Below are 21,706 nucleotides of genomic sequence, written 5' to 3' on the forward strand. Positions count from 1 at the left end.
TCTGCGTGGAAGTCTCCGCTGGACTCAACATGTAGAACAAACTGCCAACGGGCTTTGTACTGTCGATGTCGGAGTCAGACTATCCATTCGTCGAAAATTTATATTTTTATGTGGATGTGTTGTAAAAAATGCGTGAACTCTAATGGACATCTACTAGTAGCAATTATAAGGACTGTTTGCTTTGTTCTGACTATTACAAGAGACTACAAGGTACTACCAAGGAAAGGACAGTGACTGGTTTCCATCATAGCAATGGTCGAGAAGAGGCGGGTAGGACTCAACTCCCCTAGCGCTCAGTGATCAAGGGCAATCTAAGGACCATTTGACAAAAAGACTATTACCCGACAGTGACTGGTTCCACCATAGAAATGATCGGGGAGGCGGGCCGGATTCAACTCTCAGCGATCAAGGGTCAAGGCTATCTATCCTGTGTTCAGAAATCTCAGGCAAAACCAACCGCAGGATTGGACCCCCACGTTGTTACCAGGAAAATGCGATTGCAAGTCCCTCACAGCGGCTGTGCGCCCGTTCTGGAACTTCTGACCACCGCCACACGATATCCGATTTAATGTCACTGCCTTGCTTGTGCAACGTGAGCGTGCATCGGCGTACTTCACTTCCATCAGACAAAGAATTGGTGTCTGCTGATGGAATAGATCAGCAAGGCGAACCGAAAGAAAATGAATTAGTAATACATCGGTCAAACGTGCCCACCCATTCGAAATACTTGTGTGCCACAAAAGCGACGGATTCGGGTCGAGGTGTTTCATCGCCGCTCTCTTCTCCGTCAAACGCGGGGACAGTTGGGGTTCGTAGGACGGGAAGCTTCAGTTTGTCGAGTTGTGAATCAAATAGAGCGAAACGCATAGGAGTTCTAAATGCCATTGAATGCTCGATTTATCGATGGATACTTCACTGCCATCCGACGCACTGTGATTCTGGGGAGAGGAAACTTGCCAACGCCAGCGCGTAGTTAACAAGCTGGAGATACGAGGCGATAGTGTGCCTTTACAACAGCCGAATTTCCTAAAAACGTGATGCACACAGCAAGAGCGAATAATACATACGAATCGTTTTCATTCATGGGCAAGAAGTACGCAGATAACTCGTGCAAAACAAGCAATGACGGCACAGAATCTAGAGTTGCTTTGGAATCAAGAGGTACAGGATTTGAGGCCTCGTGTGTTCTAAACGCGGATAATAACACGACCAGGTGATTTGGGGTTGGAGGGTAGCTGGGCAAATTGATCACATTACGCCCACACGCATACACAAAAAGGGACCAACAAGATGTCAACCTCGGAACTACTGCGACAAGTATTGCCTGTTCCAGAATCGGACAGTAACCATTCGTCGTTGTACTCTTGAAGGCTACGTATGAGAGCCTGTCGAGCAGAAGAAAGAAGTAAAGCCTTGGCACCCGTTGGAACTGACAGGCACATGTGAATTGGAGCTGAAGGGTGATAATCCCCTTGTATTATGAGAGATTTATAGGGCGGCAAGGACGGATCAGACGTGGGGAACATTCGAGCCATTGTGATAACAACTCCTGTGCATGACAAGGATTAAAACAAGTAGCACAGCAAGTCTACCGGGCACGTGATTATCCCGTGACCCATGAACTCGTAAGAACTTCCATTAAGCACCGCGTTGAAGCTCGAGGTGATTATGGGTCCCTGGAAGCTAAAGAATTTCCAGGCCCACAGTTCTGATTGTTCTTATATTCTGATATCCGTAGCTAGGTGGAGGATCTTTCCGCAAAAATCGAACGTCATGTGCATGAGCGCTAATTCAGATTCCACATCACCGTGACACAGCAACTTGAATATATAAACTCACGATCAACTTGCGATCATGCAGGTTGCGCCTCCTCAACTTCTCTTCCTCAACTTCTACAAGTGACACTCTCACATCCTAAGCCATATCTTTATTAATGGCCAATATAGCAGCTCGGACGATCATAGGTGCAGCACAGACAGCTGCTCAATTTGCTCCAGTACCATGGCTCGCACCGGCTGCGGGCGTATTGGTCGCATTGATCAACATGCTCGCAACAGCAGAAGCCAATAAGTGTGTGATATATTCGATGGTCCATCGATCCGAGTACTGAACAGCTTGTCGCAGAAATGGGATCGTTCTACTCCAAGATCGCTGCTTGAGTCTCATGTCTGTCATCCACAACGAGGGGCAGAATTTAACCCCGGATCATCAGGATAGGTTGTGCTCGGGTGCCCACCAGTTAGTGGTCTGACTTGACCTCCGATCAATTAACTGATCTGCTTATCAGTACCCTTCGAAGTATTCTGGACAGAATGGAGCCGTGGTGCTCCATGTCCAGGGTCAAGCTGTTCGTCAAACAAGACGAGCTGGCTGGTACCATCCAGCAATGTCACGCAGATATTTCAGATTGCTTGGTCAAATTACAGGTACAGAAGCGTGCTCTAGCCAAATTGTCCTAACACCTCTTCAGATCGCCTCTCACATATCCATTCATGCATGGCAGACAAACTTTGAGTTGAGCCGTACACGAGACAAGGAAGACATCGTGCAGTATCTGGGAGACATCAGGAACCAGCAGGAGCTCATGCAAGTCGCACAGATGAAGCAGGCTGAAGATCTGAATCAGATCATGAAATTGATGCAAAGGGTCACTTCAACTCACTGCTTAACTAGTTTTGATGAACTCATCGTTATGCAGAATCTTCCGGGTCAAATTCCAACCACAGATCGTGGTCTGGAAAGCAACCTGTACCACATACAACATTCGTCTCAGTCACTTTTACCGAACATGAACCTTAAACGCAATGAAGTGAAACGCATCGGGCAATATGCTGTCAAGGGAACGGGATCAGCAGATATATGGGAAGGCCTCTATTTGAATGAGGAAAAGGTGGCCATCAAAATCCTACGGGCTGTTCACTGCGAGCCTCAAACGCTTCGGGTACATTATCACTCCCCTCTGCTCGAAATGTCATCCTCACATCATATTCTAGAGGTTCAAGAGAGAGGTGGAAATCTGGAAACGTGTGTGGGAAGCCGACCGCGGAGAGCACATCCTCCCTTTCTATGGTTTCTGTCAAAATGACGGGCCTTTCCCGTAAGCCCTTCTGCTCGAATGATTGCTCACTCCTCTTACCATGTCATTCGATCAGGTATGTCGTAAGTCCATGGATGGTCAATGGTACAGTGGATGAGTATATAAAAAAGTACTCCACCGTAGATCATTATGCTCTGGTATGTACAAGTCTTCTGAGAATGTTTGATATGATGTTGACTCGTTCCAGATTAAAGGCATCTGCGAGGGTGTGGATGTCCTGCACAGCATGACACCCCCGATCGTGCACGGTGACCTCAAAGCGGTGCGTAGCTTTTATCTACACTTTGAGGGCCTGACGTGATCGTGCTACTAGTCCAACATCGTTGTCGATGCCAACGGGAACCCCCTGCTGGCCGATTTCGGCTTTGCCAAGGTAGCATCACACTCGAATAGTTGATTAACCACATCACTGATATGTGAAATCAGGTCTTGGAAGATGTCACTGGTGTAAATTTTACGATGTCTGCTGGGTACCGAGATCGATAATGCGATGATTTGCGAAGTACTGACCCAATTCGATTCAGGGTTTCAAATTCCCAGAGATGGCTTGCACCAGAACTCTGCTGTGACGGCGGCATGCTTACCACCCAATCTGACATATTCGCATACGGCATGACTATACTCGAGGTAAGTTAGAATTTCATTCGAGAACAATTTACATATCTCATGGTATTCTTAGATTATGACCCATCAAGTACCATGGTACAACATCCGCCACACAACACATGTTATCATCAAACTTTCTAGGGGGGAGATGCCTCCACGTCCTAGTGATCCTGCGGCCACCGAAAGGGGTTTGGATGACCGTCTATGGGAGTTGGTCAAGGGTTGCTGGTCAGCCCCTGAGAAGAGACCTTCGACGAGAGATATCCTTACTTTCCTTGGATAAAGACAAACATTGCTATATTTCGCTACATCCATATTGCTGTCGTCCATGCTGTTGAACCGCATATCTCACTGTTCAATTTCCATCGTCTCAAGTAGAGCTGTAAGTGTGGCGTCTCGCCTTCTCAGCTGTACCCTCCCATGTAATATTATCCAATGCATCCCTGGCCCAATTCCACGGCCTCTGTAGATGGTGAAGTGATCGTTCTCAATAAAATGCAAGCAATTGCAGCAGGTGGCACCTCAATCAGCTACGTTGCGGATGGGTAGCATTGGAAGGTGGAAGCTAACCTCGTGAGCAGGATGGCGGATGAATGATGGATGTTTGAGCACAAGGACTTGCGACTCGAGGCGTGAGACTGAAGTGACGGTGGCATCAGTTAGTAAAGAAACCTGGATAGACGCACCCAAACCAACTATCCCAATCCTAGGTAAAAACAAATGAAGACACGGGCCACGCGAGCGAAGGCGAGGATAACAAAGCGAACAACAGTGCAAATAGTCGCAGTGCGAGCGTGTTGAGTATAAGCTGGGAGCTGTCATGGTGGAAAGACAGGACTCAGTCAAGACAAGGACAGCCTGAGCACCAAGTAATATTGAGTAGTGACGTCAATACTAGTGAATCAGGTTTGTAGCCTTGAAGATGTAACCATAAGTAGTCCTGGGACGGGAATGCTGGCAAGGTCGGTGAGGCATCGCAGATGATGTACGGAATATCCAGAGGGTCAGGAGAGGGCTACGAGGCTCGGGGGAGGCGCTGCAGGAGAATTCTGGGAGAAGGAAGGCGTGCTATAATGAGAACATCAGCGAGGGCTGGGTTAATCCTAACATAAAAATAGGGTCTGACAGACTTTTAATAGTACCGAGAACTGCCGCCTGAGGTCCCATATCATTTACGTAATCCAGCCTTAGAGATGCACCCATTCGCATCCTATGTGCTGCGAAGTTATTACCGTGCAACAGGATGGAATGAAGACAATTTGTACGCTAACTTGACCCGTTCTTCTAACGGTACGCTCTTCAGGAACTGTGGTATTAGTCTGGGCTGAAGCACATGTACCGAATAACTAGCTATACTGGACTTCAGCGTCCCCCGTGGGTTGCATCTATCCATATCCAAAGCTCCTAATGGACTCTTCAATACTTCATATTCCATGAACGCTATGCCGTCGCTCAACGGCTCAGTGGGCTATATATTTACATCGTGCACCCTCGACGTGAAGAACTCCGGTAGTGTCCGTTTCAAGGACATGGTCGAGCGTTTCAAGGTATACGACCAGCCTCGCAGGCCAGAAGGCAAGGAGGAAGAATGGTTAGCTGGAGAGCGCGCTGACACACGTGGTACGTCTTCCGAGTAGGGTCGTTTCGAAGTGTTGACGCGCAGGATTTAGACTATTTGCTCTATGGCCGATTGTACCTGCCTACTGGTAGACTCGATGCGCTCTATTCCACGCGCTTATCCCCCACTCTACAGGCACTTGTCGCAGCCATATCAGATCCACGGTCCACTCTCTCTTCCGAGAAGCGGTCTCGAGGCGACAATGTCAGCAACGTCATGTTCAGCCTACAGCATGACATCGGAAAGTGGTGCTCTGAATATACGTACAGCGCAGAAGACGGGATGTTGGGCGTGCGCGTCTTACACAACTTTGGCAGGCTCAGAAATCCAACCGAGCCTCCTGAGGATTTGACCTCGCCCCCTGGGACAAGACCTAAACGTGTTGACGAAGAAGAGGCAACCGGCGGCGGTCTGAAGGGCAGAGTTTCTGCTGGTGCAGAGTTCTACATCAGCGCAAAAGAGAGGAGTGCTGGAGGTAAGACGAATCGATCTAGTCATGCCCAGTCGCTGATAATCCACTTCTAGTATCCACAGGAATTCGTTTCACAACTCTCCCCGATGCAACCCCGCCATCTTTCCAATTCCCACAACCATCGTCATCATCACCACTCGCCCAATCCTCTCGGTTGCCCCCATCTCAACCACCGACGACTATCACCGCTCTTTTCAACCCGATGATGGGACACATATCCACAGCTTATGCTGCGCGTGTATCGCGTGACCTCTCGATGTGCTCTCGGTTCGATTTCAACGTCTACAGTTATGATAGCGAGTGGACGATGGGTGCTGAATGGTGGATGCGACGAGCTGCCTCGAAGCATGAAGATGAGCTCGAGCCGTCACTCGTTCCTCCAGAGCAACCACCGGTTCCCGTTCCACAGGCCGAGTCTCTTGATATTCCTTCCGATATCCATGGAGTGGTGAAGGCGAGGATTTCGACCAACAACGTGAGTTGTATTGTGTTATGATATGCCGAGGTTGCTCATCGCCCAATGCATTCAGAATGTCTCATTGATGTGGGAAGGTCGCCTGAAGCAGATGCTGGTTAGCTTGGGTTTCGTGTCGGATCTCTCCAGTAGGTCAAAACCAATAAAGGCCATAGGACTGGAGTTATCATATTTCAGCGCTGGTTGATCTAGAGTTCCCTGCATGCACATATCTTAGACTGACAGGAACCTTTGAGAGTTGAGCGCTCAGCACCAGTCAATAATTGCGTGTAAGGTATTGTACATACACCCGAGATCAGTACAGGTATGAGAACGGAGCAGCGAATCGTAGAGCGAAGAGCGTAGAAGGGTATGTAGTGATTATATGTGCAGACAGAGTTAGTTGCAGTTTTTATTATCCAACAGAACCGCGAAACAGAGAGGTCGACGTGCAACCAAGAAACCGGAAAGTACAATTGTCGATGAGCAAATATATATATACCACGTAGACCAGGGCAAGAGATGGAGCATTCGTAACATAATGGGTGGGGATAGTGGAAACATTTAGTCTTTTGCGACGGCGACACCTTGGGAACGGGGCATGCCTGGTATACCGCCAATCGTTCTTGCCAGCCGGGATAGTGCATCTCCAGTGATGATAGGTCGAGTACTATGTGGGGCACGCTGCCCCGCCCCTCCAGGAGGTGTCGAATGGTTCCGCACATGCGCGTGAACAAGCGGGCCTAGTGGCGAAGATGTACCAGAACGAATGGCTCGCTGATTTATCGCCGCCGTGCGGGGATGTGGAAAGGCGGGGCGGCCTTCTGTCTTTGATCGACCATGCGAGGGACTATATGTGCGCGCAGGAGACGGGGTACCCGGGCTTAGCAACGATGGAGCGGAGTGGGAATCCGGGAGGCCTTTAGGCGCATGGATGGATCCAGCGAGGCCGTGGTCGCTGGAAGAAGAGCTGAGAGTCTTTTCTAGTACTTCTGTCTCGGCAAGGGAGGGAGCGTGGATAGACTGTGAAAGGCCTCCCTCCTTGGTTGCAGGTGACTCTTCACCATCTACGATTAACGTTGATTTGGATATCAAGTTGGAGTGTGCAGAGCTTGCATACAGGCTGACCCTTGCAACAACGGGCTTGGACGGGTGAAGCGAGGGTTTATCAGTATGCGTGATAGCTTCGGGCGCGACAACGGCGACGGGAGAGTCATGCGCATCTGCGGTGGCCGTGACAATGGTATCAGGTGTATTAGATAGGGATGAGGAATCTGACGAGTCCTTGGTGATTTCGCCATCAATATCATTGCCTAAAGGTTCCATGTTATGCTCATCTTCCTCATCTTCAGCATCATCTTCTTCCGTCTGAGGTTCTGGCAGCGGCTTGAGCGCATCTGTCAATATGGGTGATATCTTATCACTTATTTCATCTGCGCTGGTATTGTTCCGAGTCGTCGTAACACCCCAATCATCAAGGTCGGGCAACGAGTCATCCTCTTCACCAGCCCAATCGATATGGCTCCCAGGAGTTGAAGGCCTATTTTCAGCCATTGCAACTGCCCTGACACGTTCGACCAATGCGTCAATATCGTGACGAATTTCAGCCTCGTGTACAGCTGCCGGATGGAGAGGGATTTCTTTATGTGGTGCGATAGAGGATGAAGTAGAAGATGCTGCCCTTGGCTTCTGTGGACGTAGTGAAGTGGACGATGGTATACTTGGCTTAGTAGCACCGTTTACGGAAGGCTTGGCAGGCTGGCTGGTGTTAGTGCGTCGACGTCGGCTAGCATTATGACGACTTGGTGTGGAAGGCACGTTGTGCACGGAATCTGGAGCCGGAGAAACTGGAGCTACAGTCACAACTGGAACACCGCGAGAAGTACGCGTTTTCGGCTTTGGAGTACGGTCAGCTGGACTGGGAACAAATTTTTCCGAAGTTGCACTAGTAGCTTCCGACTGGGAAAAACCCTTACGAGCTGGTGAAGGCCCGGCCTTAGGCGTGGACACGTCTGGGAGGGAACCGTGGCTCTCCGGGGGTTCTGTGTGTGAAAGCTTGCTACTGCCTCTGATTACTGGGCTGTTTGGAGGGCGACCACCACCCCTTCCACTACCACCACGAGCACCTCTGCCCCTCCCTGAACCGCGAAAAGTAGATCCTGCCTCTCCACCTCGCAGCTTATTCCAATCTCGCGGCCGAGATTGGGGCTGGGTAGAAGGGTTTGCACTGGTTGGGGGAGTTCGGCTGGTGGGGCTCGCCATGAACCGTCTTCGATAAACAACGATTTGGCGATGAAAACTTTATGGGTTAGCCAGCCTGTTATATGGTCTAAGCAGCGTTCAGCAGCTGAATGAAAGCGACAAACGCCAACAAATGGATCTTGCTCGGGTTGATTTGGAGGAAGGGTACGCCCAGTCAGATTTTATATAGAGCAGCAGATAGATTGCAATATACGGCCAGCCAACAAAAAGGGCTTGCAAGGGCGTTATGGAGCTAGGCTCTGGATTTAGTATTAGTGTTGAACCAAACACTGCAAAGCAACAAACCTGCTCGAGCTCAGCGACCCTGACAGTGACTTATCATCTGTAAATAATCATGTCCAAGGCATCACAACCAGAACTTAAGAAGGTAGACTTCTATTCAAGTCCTGCCTTTGTATGCTAAATAACTTGACTACAGTTTATGGACAAGAAGTTGTTCGTCCATCTGCAGGGTGGCCGCAAAGTCAGCGGTGTTCTGCGTGGCTACGACCTCTTTCTGAACCTCGTCATCGACGATGCTCTGGAAGAGTCGACCCCGGCTCAGAAACATCCCATTGGAACTGTGGTACGCCCCAAAATGCTGCTTGCGGGCAACATCTTATTTCCATCTTTGCAGGTTATTCGTGGTAACAGCGTGACATCGATGGAAATTCTTGAAGCTATCCGTCAATAGTAACACCCCTTTGTCGCCAATGCATCGTAGATTGTGCACGAGAAAATCGACCGTGCAGCAACACGGAGTGAATAGTGTAATTATGTCCGTGGTTGGTTGAGATACAGCAATTTATAACGCGAGGATTGCACATGTACAATGTGGATCATGCCTGAAGAGCGCAGGATGGTCAAAGCGCGCATAATACTGATATCAGCATGTACAACTACTGAGATCTCGAGAAGTGATGCACTTATACTAGCTTAGATCTGTGAGGAAACTTGTAATTCCTAGAAAGGAAGTTAGCACATTTTTCGTCGGAGTCAGTTCAAGCGAATTTGCGCACTGCTAGCATTTGCAAGAGGCTTCGGATACTTCTGGCCAGTCCTGGCGCCAGACTAATTACTGTTCCATGCGGAGGCAGCTTTCCAAAGTCTGCTTTTCCGCTACAACCCAAATCCATTCCCTATGTCGACTTGTTCATACATCTGTTCGCTGCTCCTCCGCTATAACCCTTCCGCTTCATATAGTGCATGATGCATATTCCGGCCCAAGCACAACCGTTGCTTCACAAAAGAATTCCAAGGACATCATCCAAAAGGAAAAGCTTTCTGCTCTTATGGAGGTCCTCTCGTGCGAGACACGGAGTTATTCCAGAGTATGGTCATGCTATGTCGATTTCATGAACTATGCGGAATGTGACGATCTTCCTCTGGAAGTTCATCAAGCAGTTCTTCGACGTTGCGTCCCGGGCGCGTATACCTTGAGAGCATGGACAGCACGTCGCATGCAAGCAGGCCAAGCTTCTCGCATCCCTCACCATTTTGAGGCCCGTCTCAAGACCGTCATGCGTAATATCCGAGCAACAGGCGCAGATGCCACTCTTGACGACTACCATGTCGTCCTGCATCAGTTCGCCGCTGTGGGTCACTATACCGGTGCAATGCAAGTACTCACAGAACTCACGCACGTCTGCAAACTGGACCCTGAAGCGAAAACCTTCGGCCTATGCCTCAAAGCAATCGCACATCGTTTGTCTCTGCCAATATATAAGGTGCACCGCGAGGACATGCTTGCTGATGCGAGCAAGCTTTGCCGGAAGCTGCTCAAGGAAATGTCAGCTCGGGATATGCCTTTAACATCTTTCAACCTTGACTTGGTGATACGTATCTTGAAGGAGGTGTTAGATCAGGAGGGCTTCTTTCAGCTCATGAAGCTGGGCTATGGTATAGACTTGGATTATCCAGACCACCCTCCATTACAAGGCTCCAGCATGTTGTCACCTTTTTCCACCGCCGCTCTCAATACTACCCTTGACATGCTCGGTCGCCTCGGCAATGTAGCCAAACTCGTCCAAACTTTCGAGGTCCTCACCCAACCCCTTCCACCACAAGCCAGCCAGCACTATTCACAAGAGTTCGATGATGAGGATGACTTTGGAATCGCAAACCCCGCGTCGACCGAGCCACACCTAACACCCCACGCCCGACCTAATACTACTTCGTACAATATCTTACTGAAGCATATCTCGCGCGCAGGCCATGCCACCTTTGCGCGACATTACCTCTACCAAGCTGTGCGCCTGGATCGTTCGGTCGACCGTCTTCTACGGAGTCAGCTGTATCGTGATCCCCATGGCACGCTTGCACCGCACTTCAGCCTTAACCGGGGCACCATAATACCTGTTTTTGGAGAGGCTAACAGAGACAAGAATATAGAGTTGATGCGATGGGTTGGATGGGTTACGAGACAGACCATACGGAGGAAGAAAAACGATATCGCGTGGTACTCTGAGCTACGCGACAGCCTCCCTCCTCCTCTATCTCCTTCAGAACCAACTTCCTGTAGTTCTTCCAGCTCCTCTCCACCAGACGTCTCGACAGCTCTAGATGTCGACCTCGACACACCTTCCACGGCCCCAGAATTCCACCCACGGGAGAAAATATTTGATATAAACCTCCACCTAAACATCCTCCAGAAAAATCTAGACGAACTCGTGACGTGGTACGAGAACCACTATGAAGTCGCATTCAGTCGGGTGACGCAACGGGTGAAGGAGCGACTTGGCAGACGGGTATGGGCTGGGAAGAATATTTATTTGCTCAGCAACAATGCTCGGGTAATTGTGCCAAGGAATGCATGGATGAGGATCGTGAACTTCAAGCAAGGAAAGACAGGTCTTTCAGGAGATCATGGTGGTCGAATTATGCGGAACGGGTGGGTTGCAGGATATAAAGGATTCAGAGCACCCAGGCCCCAGCCCCTGCAGTTTTGTAGGTGTTTTTATGGGATGACCTCTTAATGTGACTGATTGTATGTCTTTAGTCGACCCGTCATCGATGAGTTGATTTGACCAAGCAATGCCTGTCTGGTGTCGTCACCGTCTGGTCATCTCATCTATACCACCTTTTGTGCAGCATTCTCAGGGTACTAAATTCACGCGGTTTCACTGCAACTTGAATAGCGTTGATACACGTGGGTTGATTGCGGGTGGAGGTATCATACACGTTGAGATATGGGGCAGAGTCCAAGAAGACAACAATGTGATGCAAAACGTGAGGATGCGGTGTCGACTACAAAAGTTTTTTGTGATCTGCAGCTCGATCATCGAGGACTTTCTCCATCGCCTCCAGCCATAAGCGTATGTTAGTTTGAAATCGCGAGTTGTTGAGATTACTGGTGGTCGATGATGTACTAACACCAATGCCAATGTACCTCGCAAGTGCAAGAACAGGCAAACGCCGAAGGGCACGTCCTGAAAGTTGCTGTGCCTGCGGGAGCTCCTGAGCCATGGACAGGAGGGAGAATGATTGGACCTACTCTGCATTTATCAGCAAGAGCCAGTAGAGTAGATGCAAGGTTTTCTGGTGAATAAGGCAGTATGGTACCACTTGCGCTAGAGTGATTCCTGTTGCTGCTTTCAATGTACAGCGCTCGGTCAAGGGTTGGTACTGTCTAAGAGGTACCATCAACAAGAAGATCAATAACGAGATCAGGTTCATGGTCAGCTCACTGTCTCCTGTAGTATTCCTTTTTTGATGAATTCGCACAGGGAACTACGAAGAATCTCATAGATGGCTTCGCGTGGAGGTAAGTCGACGTATTGGATGATATCTGCTCGATCAACGAAAGCCGAATCTTCGAGAGGTAATCAGACATTCCGTATGCATGGTCCTCCCGCATCCTTACCTATGGCTTTTGCGAGGTTACTCGTGGACATCACTAGGACGTTCTTCTGATACCTGAGCTTGTCCAGTTGCGTGAGGAGAGCATTGACCACCTATACAATTCGTAAGGAACACACATCATGAGACACTTGCAGACGCACCCTCAAGCCGTCTGATGGTTCTGTGCCCGCCATGGCGCCAGCTCTGGCTGCGGTAAGGGATTCTACTTCATCTAAAGCGCTATAAGTGGGTAACACAACGGTCTATACGCGTGCCAGATTTACCTATCAGCACAACCACGAAGCAGTCTTCATCTTCTACCATTTCCATGATGTTGCTGAACAGACGCTGTACAAGTTTTCCTGACTCCGAGAACCAACGGGAAAACAGGGAGTGAGAGTTGATCTCTAGCAGGCGTGACTGAGAGTATCTGTTTGTTACGAGGAATGTGAAGTTCGTGAAGTAGATGGAAAGCGCATATATTGGACTTACCGATGAGATAATCGTATGGATAATTTTTGAGCTAGTGCCCGACATAACGACGTCTTGCCTGTCCCTGGAGGGCCATGTAACAGGACCACACGGTTCCATGTCACCAGGTTAACTGAAATAGGGTCAGCATACATCACGGTCACGCCTAATTGCCTCACCCACAGTCAACATCAGCATCACTCAGAACAAAAGTTGCGTGAATATAATCAAGTAGTTTCAGCTTGATGTTATCCGCATATATCAAGCCATCCCACAACCCCTCCCATGCCTTGCATGGGAGTTCGCACACGCTCGCAGCGAGCACGTTCTCCTCACCACCTCTGCCTGGTGTTCCATTAGCATATTCTTCGACTGCATCGGTTTCATGTGGTTGGTAAGCGTGAATTTCCAGTGACACCTCTTTGAGGCGTAATAACTTTAATGGACATGGTGATTCTGATATTGCGATTCGTTCTACCGATGAAGCAAGGGTCGGGTCTCCTTCCCATCCATTGAGGATAGATGGGAGCGTGATGGGATCGTAGTTCTGGGTAATAAAGTCTCGGACGAGACCTTGGATAATATCTACGCGTCGTCTAGATTTTGTCGAGAGTCGGACTTCGACTATATATGCGTCGCGATCAGATGTTTGATGTAATTTTACTTGTAACTGAGACTTACCGTGCACGGTCCATATTACATCTAATTTGCTCTTGTCCATGTCTGAGTGCGATGTCGATATCGCGTCCTTACTACTGTCGATCACCATTTTTGAGGTTGGTGACATTCTAAGGATGATGATGGTAGACGCGATAGTAGACTCGGAACAAACAACGCGTCAACAACGATCGCATATTCACGTGACCTACTTATCAGTGGTTGCTGTCGACATCAATTCTATCATTCGGCCAAGATGGCAGAATCGGCTGGCGTATACTGTCCGATGCCTAGTGAGCAAGATAATGTAGAGCAGGCCAAAGGAAATCCTGCTCTCAACTCGTCGACTTTCATTCCACCGGCTCCACTGATGTCACCCAGCATTATCATAGAATTCTGCGACCGAGTACGCAGCAGTGCTTGTTGTAACAGCTTACTGTGATTGATGTATCATCTGCTATCCAGTGTCGATGGTAAGGGGGATGAATACTGCTAACTTTCAATTTCATCCATTGTTTGTAGGCTCCATCGAGCGACCTGGGTTTCCACAGAGCTATTCCTTACATTTCCGCCTCCAGTCTTGAAGGCGATATCAATCATTCCTCTGAACTCTGAGGAAACTGGAGGTCGTTTTAGGGTCTGGCTTAACCTCGAAGGCAGTCCCCCTCAATTGATGTGGGACAGGAAGATCGAGGGTGGTTTTCCTGAACTGAAAGGTTTGGTTAGTTCGACTTGTTCTGGCAGTCGATGCGATGAGATCTAATTGATGCCCTATCAGAAGCAGCGTATACGCGACTACGTACAACCTGGAAAATCTTTAGGTCATTCTGATAAAAAGAGCGAATGACGTGTCCAATTGGTGCCCTGGTCAAGCCCTGCTGGAATTATTCGAAGCAGATTGTGAATAAAAAACGTTGCCTACTACGTCACGATAAGAGCATGTATGATACTTATAGTGAGAATCGGGTTTGTTGCATAAGTGTCCGTCGCGAGAACTTAGAAGTGCTTCACTTTGTTCTCCGCCACACCCGCGAACTCGGACGGCAGTAAACCTTTGGGACTTGCTAACCTTGATTCAATTCGCGCCCATCGCGTTTTCTCTTCCTCTCAAACAATCATGAGCACCGAGAGGCTCGAAAAACTCATTAATCAATGCAAAAGCAACGGTTGGTAGTATCCCCTGGGAACAACCATCAGAACTCACAGTGTCCACAGACGTTGACCAAAAGGTTGATGCCGTTACAAAACTGCAAGCAGAGTTCGAGTCGGGCATAGAAGTACGTGTCGGTTGCCTGGTCAATGAACTGAGCCTCGTTAACTGGTTGTATTTAGATCACAGAACCAGAACCAGTCATCTCTACCCTCAAAGCATGTCTTCGTATCTCAAATCAACATCTAACGACCGCGACGCTCTCTGCCCTTCCTCCTCTATTCCCCTTGATCGTTTCGCGCAACAATGTTGTCCCAAACGCAAACGCGCGCCCATTATCAGCATCATCTTCCACGTCGTCCACTCCCGGAACGTCTCATGACTTGATGGTTCTCCGCCACATTATGAATGCGTTTCTTCCCGCTCCTGGCGTCATTGAGCGTCTCGGTGATACCCGCGAAAAGGCTCGTGATAAGGCGCGTGAAACACTGGTTATCCTCGGCGGACTGGCATTCAGGGCTCCATCTGGTTCAAAGATGAAGGATAGCAAGGGGGGTCCAGAAACGCCACTTACAATATTCGAACGTTTCCTCAGAGATAGCGGCTTTGGAAGCAAGGTTGCCAGAGTCCGAGAACAAGTAAGTGGGACCTTCCGAGCTGGTGTGACGACTTCTCACTCTCTACCGTAGTCATTACTAGTCCTCGTGCACATCCGCCGAACCCACCATCTTTTTCCTGTTCGACCATACGTTTCATTACTAGTAGACACGTTGGAAGACACGGATGGTAATGTTCGCGCATGCGCATCGCCTTCCGTTATTGAGCTCTTCACTGGGCCGGGCGTGACGGATGCTGCTCGCTCAGACCTCAAGAAAGAGCTGACAAAGAAGGGGGTACGCAAAGCGATGGTTGAGAATATTCAATCACAGCTCATGCATTCCAGTCGTGCTGCTGGAACAAGCACGCCCCAGAGCGAGGGTTCCGCGGGCAGTGGAGAGCCAAAGAAGGAGTACATTCCTCCAAGCATGATGCTGCAACAGGGTCGCCGTCCAACGGTTGGCGCGGCATCTGGAGCTACGCCCGGTATCACGAGGGCAGTAAGTCAAGGAAATGTGAGAGAGATTCCGAGGCCACCAAGTCGAGCTGCAGTTGTCTCTCCGCCTTTGTCATCACAACCGTCAAGCGAAGCAGCTAGTACGGTTGAACCTGCTTTTGTATGTTCTGCCACCCCGCCTCGCCGAGATTTATCTAAGCAACAATTATAGGTTGCATCTAGCCGAGATCTGGAAAACGAATTTCTAGCATTTGCAAAATCATTCGAGGTATTGTCAACACCCTTGAATACTTGCCCAGCCTTCTTAACTTGCGACATAGGGGAAGGAAACAGAACACAACTGGGCTGCCCGCGAACGCGCCATTCAACGCGTCCGCGGTATGCTCTCCGGAAATATCCATACAAGATATCCCGATGTATTCCTTCAATGCCTAAAAGACGGATTCATGCAGTCTTCCATAAAAACAGTAAGCATTTGGAACTTATCAAAGACGTCTTACACGCAACTCTCCTTTGTTTCAGCTCGTCAGTTTACGGACAACGGTTTCTGCAAACACTTGCTCCCTTTATTCCGAGCTTGCCATTGCGTTGGGTCAAGGGATCGATCCGTTTTGTGAAATGTTGTACACGAATTTGCTCCGAATGGCAGGATTTACCAAGAAAATTACTGCTCAACAGTCCCAGCGATCGCTCTCCGTTATAATGGAGCATGCTTCAGCACATCCTCGGGTTCTTCTTTCACTCCTTTGGAACACTCTCCAAGAAAAGACGGTGCAATCTCGAACATTCGTAGTATCCCACATCACCCACTATATCCAGCTACATGGGACACGGGCAAGATCGCATATAGAAGCTAATGGTGGTGTGGAGATCCTCGAGAAGTCCTTGAAGAAAGCGTTGGCTGATCCCAATCCTGCTGTCAAGGAAACAGCCCGCAATGCGTTTTGGGCATTCAACAGTGTCTGGCATGATAGGGCAGCTGGAATTCTTGAGTCTCTCGACCCCACAGCACGCAAGCAGCTGGAGAAGGCATGCCCAGACCCTGAAGTGATTGCCAGTCTTCCTTCCACCACACCAAACACACCAAATGTAAAGAAGAGCAGCGTTGCAGCTGCGATTGCTGCCAGTCGTGCCAAGGCCAAAGCCATTGCAACTGCGCCCCCTACCCTGAGGCATCAAGCGACGTCCTCATCACACGCAACACGCGCAACATCACCTACAGCACGGAGAGTGGTGTCGCCAATAAGCCCTACGGCTAAACTCTCGAATGGACGCAGCTCGCCATCGCCAGCTTCGAGGTCCTCACTGTCCCCTCGTTCATCCCTTTCCCCCCTTACACCATCGAAATCACGTGTCCTGGGTGGTGCTATGCCTCGTTCTGTAAGCTCTAGCGCGGTCCTGACGTCACATTCACGTTCCTCCACCGATTCATCGGTGTCATCCAGCCCCGAAACAAATCGACGTCGAGGATCTTCTCCCCTTGTCCCACCCATATCTCCTAGCCGTTTATCTACCACCCGTAAAACTGTGCAGCCAAACCTTTCGGATTCCTATCACGACTCACCAACCCCTCGGTATCATGCACCTCCAGTTCCAGTTCCAGTCCCAGCTCGTCAGTCAACTGTAATGCCCGATATTAACGATGATCAGACGCTCTTACTGGCGACCATTATACCCATACCTGATGACTGTGATTCTGAGATGGACGATGAGTCTGTCAATCTCATGTCTTTCTCGACTCCCTACAAGGTGTATCCTCCGGCACCCAGTCAGCAACGCTCATTCTCTCCCCGCTCCGATCGTTCAACGCCTTATACTAGTTCTGATGTATTATCAAATGGAAAACCTTCAGAGACAGCACTTGTTGAAGACGCTCTTATAGCTCGAGCAGAGCAAGCACAGAGTGCTGCGGAACGATTGCTCGAGCTGAACGACCCGGATGGTGAGGATAACCAGCACTCCACAATTCCTCCGTCGCTACTCCTTGGACGTAGCGGATCTGCGACGCCAAAATCCAAGGCGCAAAATGCACCAGCGATAATACGAAGCCTGGCTCCTCCTCCTGTGACTCCGGACAATCGAACCGCAGCTATCTTCCGCCAGGCAGCGTTATTCAAGAATAGTCCCGCAAACATCAAAGCTGTAGACAACCTCGTGAAGCCAGTTCAAGACCAGGTACATGAGACTAGTTGGTGGTTGAAACGCACGTCCAGTGAGTTGTCATTAGTTACAAATCCTTGCTGTTTTCTGATTTTGGTTTTATCCACGTAGCCCTCGGACATGCCACACCCCTCAAAGCAACTGCATTTGAAGATCGAGTACAAGAACTTAACGACTATATTACCGCACTGGAGAGCGATCAAATTGACATTCGGGTTCTCCAAAAGTTAGCGTTATTGTGCAGCAGCAATCCTATACCTTCCGCAACTACGTCTCCCCTGAGTCCAGGACTGGGACTTCCTTCCACGGTTTCGCCTTTCCTTGGCATCAGTCGCTCTCTTCCTCCACTGATCCCTGACATATGGACCAAGGAAAAGAGCTTTGAACGGCTATTCAATGCTCTAATTAAGTTTCTTGATCCTTTAAGGGTGCGCTAGTTTACTTTTTGTTGGTGCCATTGATTACTCATTTGACGTATTTGAATAGGATGCAGAGCAACTTGAATACGGCCTCATAGTGCTCTGGGAATTGCTAAGCTGCCAAGCACCATTTGTGGAAGGTCGGGAAGCCGACATATTCGCGACTTTGTTTACTGTGCGGTACTGTAATGCTGTTGATGTAATTCCTATCCCTTGCTGGTGTACTCTATGCTCACGACAGTTCCAGGTTCTTGAAGCAACTAAAACAATCCGTGATGCCCTCGCAACACGGATCGAACCTGTTTACGGTCTAACTACGATGCACGGCAGCCTGCGTGCGTTTCTAGCCGAACCTTCGTCAGATATGAGTGCCAAACACGCATCCCATGCTTTTGGACTAATTGCTATGGGTAAATTCGTCATGCGCTTGCCCGCTGAAGTTCTTGAGGAGGAGCTTCCGCGCTTAAAATCTACCTTAATGGCAGCGCTAAACGACACTACTCTCGTCATTCGCGAAGCCGCGTACGCTACTATCATAGCTGCGCAGCTCGTGCTCCGAGACGAGACTCATCTCTTCGCGTTGCTCGACGGGCTCGATGATAACAAGAAGAACTTACTCACGTATTACTTCGATAAGCACAATGCGAGGGACCTTGGCGTAGATGGCAACGGTGTTGGAATAACGAAGCTAGAGGGTCAGATGGGGAGGTTGGACAAGTTGATGAATACCCCGCAGAGAGAGAAAGGCCGTGCATCAGAGTGAATGCTCAAGCGCTCATTGCTCACGGTATTCCATGATATGCTCATGTTCACCGACTAATATGGATGTGTTTCAGAGCTACCATGCTCGTTAATATGTCTGTTTCTTTTCACCATCGCCATTTTTTATGCTGTTTGGTTTGTAGTATATATATCACGTTCTTTTTTTTTTCTCTATTTCGCACTTGCAACGCCGGTCCTGTCTACATTACACCTCATATGCTGCGTAATGGATCCCATTCTTCTGATTGAGTGTAGGTAGTTGGCATGATAAATGCCATCGCAGCAGGATTTGGCAAGTCTAGCGACGAAGAGCCACTCTCCATAAGAAGAAACTTATGCCTGACAGCATTCCACCAACATGACCTGCCGTATCCGTTGTCGTTCTCTGCGAGATCGATCAATTCAATTGACCAGATAGCGCGACGAATTACGAAATCAACTCACAGCATCTGTAACACTCCTATACACATCAAACGCGAGGATCCCGGGAAGGAACGCCCACGCAGGACAAGGGATGACGAAGAATATTAAAAACCTCGTTCTGGGAAATGCACAGGCGTAAAACGCGATGGTTGCTAATATTGCGCCTACACAACGTTTCAGTGGATGAAGGTGGATGTGAATGAAGGGGTGAGGAGATGGACGGACCACTTGCGCCGTGTGAAGAGTAGTTGGATTCACGCTTGTAGAAACGGTTCCATACGAGACTCGTCACGCTGGATGCGATGCCGCCTGGTATTTTTCGTTAGTGGCATTCCGTGAGTGAAAAGTGGAGGAATACCGAGAAAGTAGAGCCCCAAGAAACGCGAGTTCCCGAGGACTTGCATGACGCCAGGGGCCATGAAGTAGAATGAAAGGCCATTGAACAATATGTGCTCTATGTCTTGATGGGAGAAACACGAGGTGATGAGCGTCCACCTGCCAGATGAATCAGGTAATATCCGAAGCAACGCGCAATAAGAGTCAGACGCACACGCGACCGGAGGTGATGTTCTCCCAATTCACTAAAAAGTTGTTCCGAAGGAATATCCAGAGTGTGGGGTCACGAGTGGTTTGCTGTGGATGGGTGTCAGCTGCACCCTATACTTTAGTCTTAATGAAAGCGTAGCGCCTACGAACGTATGTGGACTTGGCACCTTGCCAGAGAAGAAAGACGCCAGCGTTTATTGCAATGACGGCCACGAATATGACGTTTCCGTTTATTGAGTCTAGCCAGTTTGGCCTGCGGGGTGGGCGACGGGAAGAATTATACCGGGAACGAAGCAGGTCTCTATGAGTTGCATTACGCAGTTGCGTACGAGCAAAATGAAGGAAGGCTGGCAGTGAACTAGTGGTACTGGCTGTCTGGAATTGAACGATTCGCGCTGGCAGTGACGAGAACGGTCTTAGTTGTGGAGAAGGATTAGGTCGGCAAAGGGTATTGCAATGAGCCAGGCGGCTGTTGCATCTTGATTGTATGATAGAGCGGTTAAAAACATGCAGGCACCTTTTCGACATCATGGAACAAGTTCGGAAGAGCGCATTGACGCATGTTGACCGCAACGTTCAAGCTGATGCAATTTCATTAATTCTCTCGATCGTAAAACAAGCTAGCGCTGGCTCGTTATAGGCCACGACGACAAAATGTCTCATCATCTCTTCCTGCTCTCTCCGTCTGATACACCAATATACAGTTTGACGCACTACTCAACTAAGCTACCACAACCAACGTCCTCATCACTTTCATCAAACTTGCCTACATGGTCTACTTCTGCGTTTGCGGGTACCCTGACGGCGTTGTCAGGAGCGTCTAGCGCTACGCAGTCTCATCACGTCCAAGGGGGTGCTGTGAGGATGGGCGGAGGGCAAGATCGACATGTGATCCAAATGATTGCCAACGCCAGTTTAGATGTTATTGAAGATGTCATGCGAAAGGAAAGCGCCATGTAAGTTATTCCATTCTTTATGATTATATGCTCCCCTGATCATAGCAAGGTATCTGAAATCTGTAGATAAATTCAATGAATGGACGGTGTCTGCGTTCGTCACCCCAGGCAGTATGTTGAAGCCTTCTCTGGTTTATTATTCTCATCCTCACCTTAGACATGAAGTTCATACTGTTGCATGAGACCAAGAATGATGATGGAATTCGGTCCTTCTTTCACGATGTCTGGGAACTGTACCTCAAGGTTAGTCGCACGGGGATGACTCTGAGACTTGTTTGACTGGATTGGCAGACAATGTTAAACCCATTCCACACGGCACATTCACCGATACGCAGCATTGTGTTTGATACACGTGTTCGGGCGAGTGCGAAAAAGTACCTTTAACATCGGGCCTGAGGCTTTCCAAGTGTGGGGAAGACAATAACTTTCATTACACGGAATGCACGTGTACGGATATTGCCATAGGCGGGTCCGGAAGGACCAGTGAATACAGTTAGTAACTTACGGAGATCCAAGTTATACTAGCTTTAAACCACGAGGCTGTGAGCTTGATTGTTCTGTGGGCTGAGCTCGACGACGGGTGTTAGGGGGGATGACTGATGTGGCACTGCCACTTGTTATATCGCTTTGGCCCTATTAACTCTTCCAGTCCAATTTCTTCGCTTTGCTTTGGTTTCCCTTTCTCTTTTATCATCCACAGCATCCTTCTCCTTGTCATTCATAAAAATTCTATAAAATCCTATAAAACAGTTCTCTTTATTTCTTTCAATTCAAGCGTCC

At 49.0% G+C, this 21,706-nt stretch overlaps 11 protein-coding genes across 11 annotated transcripts; 7 read left to right on the plus strand and 4 right to left on the minus strand.

Moving 5' to 3' along the window:
* Window positions 1-86: 86 nt before the first annotated feature.
* On the minus strand, window positions 87-1,547 carry F5891DRAFT_1001565 (uncharacterized protein). The gene is made up of 5 exons (XM_041360186.1): window positions 1,288-1,547; window positions 1,068-1,235; window positions 932-1,006; window positions 696-874; window positions 87-644 (listed from the first exon to the last, which is right to left on the minus strand). The coding sequence occupies exons 1-5, from the start codon at window positions 1,533-1,535 to the stop codon at window positions 481-483; spliced, it is 834 nt and encodes a 277-aa protein (XP_041232976.1). The 5' UTR covers window positions 1,536-1,547; the 3' UTR covers window positions 87-480.
* On the plus strand, window positions 1,528-4,412 carry F5891DRAFT_1001575 (kinase-like domain-containing protein). The gene is made up of 13 exons (XM_041360187.1): window positions 1,528-2,070; window positions 2,125-2,238; window positions 2,288-2,426; window positions 2,471-2,647; window positions 2,699-2,941; window positions 2,994-3,097; window positions 3,153-3,234; window positions 3,285-3,359; window positions 3,411-3,470; window positions 3,524-3,567; window positions 3,622-3,724; window positions 3,777-4,189; window positions 4,274-4,412. The coding sequence occupies exons 1-12, from the start codon at window positions 1,934-1,936 to the stop codon at window positions 3,984-3,986; spliced, it is 1,488 nt and encodes a 495-aa protein (XP_041232977.1). The 5' UTR covers window positions 1,528-1,933; the 3' UTR covers window positions 3,987-4,189; window positions 4,274-4,412.
* A 484-nt stretch (window positions 4,413-4,896) lies between these two features.
* Window positions 4,897-6,455, plus strand: F5891DRAFT_939973 (uncharacterized protein; the record flags this gene model as incomplete). Its single annotated transcript, XM_041374255.1, has 5 exons — window positions 4,897-4,993; window positions 5,054-5,323; window positions 5,374-5,796; window positions 5,847-6,268; window positions 6,324-6,455. The coding sequence occupies 5 exons, from the start codon at window positions 4,897-4,899 to the stop codon at window positions 6,453-6,455; spliced, it is 1,344 nt and encodes a 447-aa protein (XP_041232978.1).
* Window positions 6,456-6,811: 356 nt separating this feature from the next.
* Window positions 6,812-7,849, minus strand: F5891DRAFT_940121 (uncharacterized protein; the record flags this gene model as incomplete). Its single annotated transcript, XM_041374263.1, has 1 exon — window positions 6,812-7,849. A coding segment is annotated over one exon (1,038 nt), but the record flags the coding sequence as incomplete, so codon positions are not given.
* A 929-nt stretch (window positions 7,850-8,778) lies between these two features.
* On the plus strand, window positions 8,779-9,527 carry F5891DRAFT_1100613 (uncharacterized protein). The gene is made up of 3 exons (XM_041363570.1): window positions 8,779-8,876; window positions 8,928-9,074; window positions 9,126-9,527. The coding sequence occupies exons 1-3, from the start codon at window positions 8,844-8,846 to the stop codon at window positions 9,180-9,182; spliced, it is 237 nt and encodes a 78-aa protein (XP_041232980.1). The 5' UTR covers window positions 8,779-8,843; the 3' UTR covers window positions 9,183-9,527.
* F5891DRAFT_370837 (uncharacterized protein) lies at window positions 9,482-11,558 on the plus strand. Its single transcript, XM_041371585.1, has 2 exons — window positions 9,482-11,434; window positions 11,487-11,558. Exons 1-2 carry the CDS (start codon window positions 9,574-9,576, stop codon window positions 11,507-11,509), a joined length of 1,884 nt encoding a protein of 627 aa, XP_041232981.1. The 5' UTR covers window positions 9,482-9,573; the 3' UTR covers window positions 11,510-11,558.
* A 176-nt stretch (window positions 11,559-11,734) lies between these two features.
* F5891DRAFT_1125272 (AAA-domain-containing protein) lies at window positions 11,735-13,520 on the minus strand (the record flags this gene model as incomplete). Its single annotated transcript, XM_041363951.1, has 9 exons — window positions 11,735-11,944; window positions 11,982-12,116; window positions 12,175-12,299; window positions 12,351-12,441; window positions 12,490-12,560; window positions 12,613-12,758; window positions 12,821-12,932; window positions 12,983-13,423; window positions 13,481-13,520. 9 exons carry the CDS (start codon window positions 13,518-13,520, stop codon window positions 11,735-11,737), a joined length of 1,371 nt encoding a protein of 456 aa, XP_041232982.1.
* Window positions 13,521-13,609: 89 nt separating this feature from the next.
* Window positions 13,610-14,439, plus strand: F5891DRAFT_1001593 (Rdx family-domain-containing protein). The gene is made up of 4 exons (XM_041360188.1): window positions 13,610-13,862; window positions 13,922-13,929; window positions 13,979-14,177; window positions 14,235-14,439. Exons 1-4 carry the CDS (start codon window positions 13,713-13,715, stop codon window positions 14,301-14,303), a joined length of 426 nt encoding a protein of 141 aa, XP_041232983.1. The 5' UTR covers window positions 13,610-13,712; the 3' UTR covers window positions 14,304-14,439.
* Window positions 14,440-19,247, plus strand: F5891DRAFT_1100622 (clasp N terminal-domain-containing protein). Its single transcript, XM_041363571.1, has 10 exons — window positions 14,440-14,622; window positions 14,672-14,733; window positions 14,789-15,244; window positions 15,296-15,820; window positions 15,872-15,928; window positions 15,981-16,127; window positions 16,183-17,872; window positions 17,932-18,248; window positions 18,307-18,438; window positions 18,487-19,247. The coding sequence occupies exons 1-10, from the start codon at window positions 14,574-14,576 to the stop codon at window positions 19,000-19,002; spliced, it is 3,951 nt and encodes a 1,316-aa protein (XP_041232984.1). The 5' UTR covers window positions 14,440-14,573; the 3' UTR covers window positions 19,003-19,247.
* Window positions 19,248-20,532, minus strand: F5891DRAFT_1001602 (uncharacterized protein). The gene is made up of 6 exons (XM_041360189.1): window positions 20,121-20,532; window positions 19,975-20,057; window positions 19,783-19,919; window positions 19,650-19,733; window positions 19,446-19,588; window positions 19,248-19,386 (listed from the first exon to the last, which is right to left on the minus strand). The coding sequence occupies exons 1-6, from the start codon at window positions 20,499-20,501 to the stop codon at window positions 19,300-19,302; spliced, it is 915 nt and encodes a 304-aa protein (XP_041232985.1). The 5' UTR covers window positions 20,502-20,532; the 3' UTR covers window positions 19,248-19,299.
* F5891DRAFT_370747 (Sedlin) lies at window positions 20,368-21,418 on the plus strand. Its single transcript, XM_041371583.1, has 4 exons — window positions 20,368-20,926; window positions 20,976-21,037; window positions 21,084-21,169; window positions 21,218-21,418. Exons 1-4 carry the CDS (start codon window positions 20,625-20,627, stop codon window positions 21,308-21,310), a joined length of 543 nt encoding a protein of 180 aa, XP_041232986.1. The 5' UTR covers window positions 20,368-20,624; the 3' UTR covers window positions 21,311-21,418.
* The last annotated feature ends 288 nt before the right edge of the window (window positions 21,419-21,706 follow it).

Source organism: Suillus fuscotomentosus (genome assembly GCF_016647785.1).
Source record: "Suillus fuscotomentosus strain FC203 chromosome Unknown F5891scaffold_3, whole genome shotgun sequence".
Classification (NCBI taxonomy): domain Eukaryota; kingdom Fungi; phylum Basidiomycota; class Agaricomycetes; order Boletales; family Suillaceae; genus Suillus; species Suillus fuscotomentosus.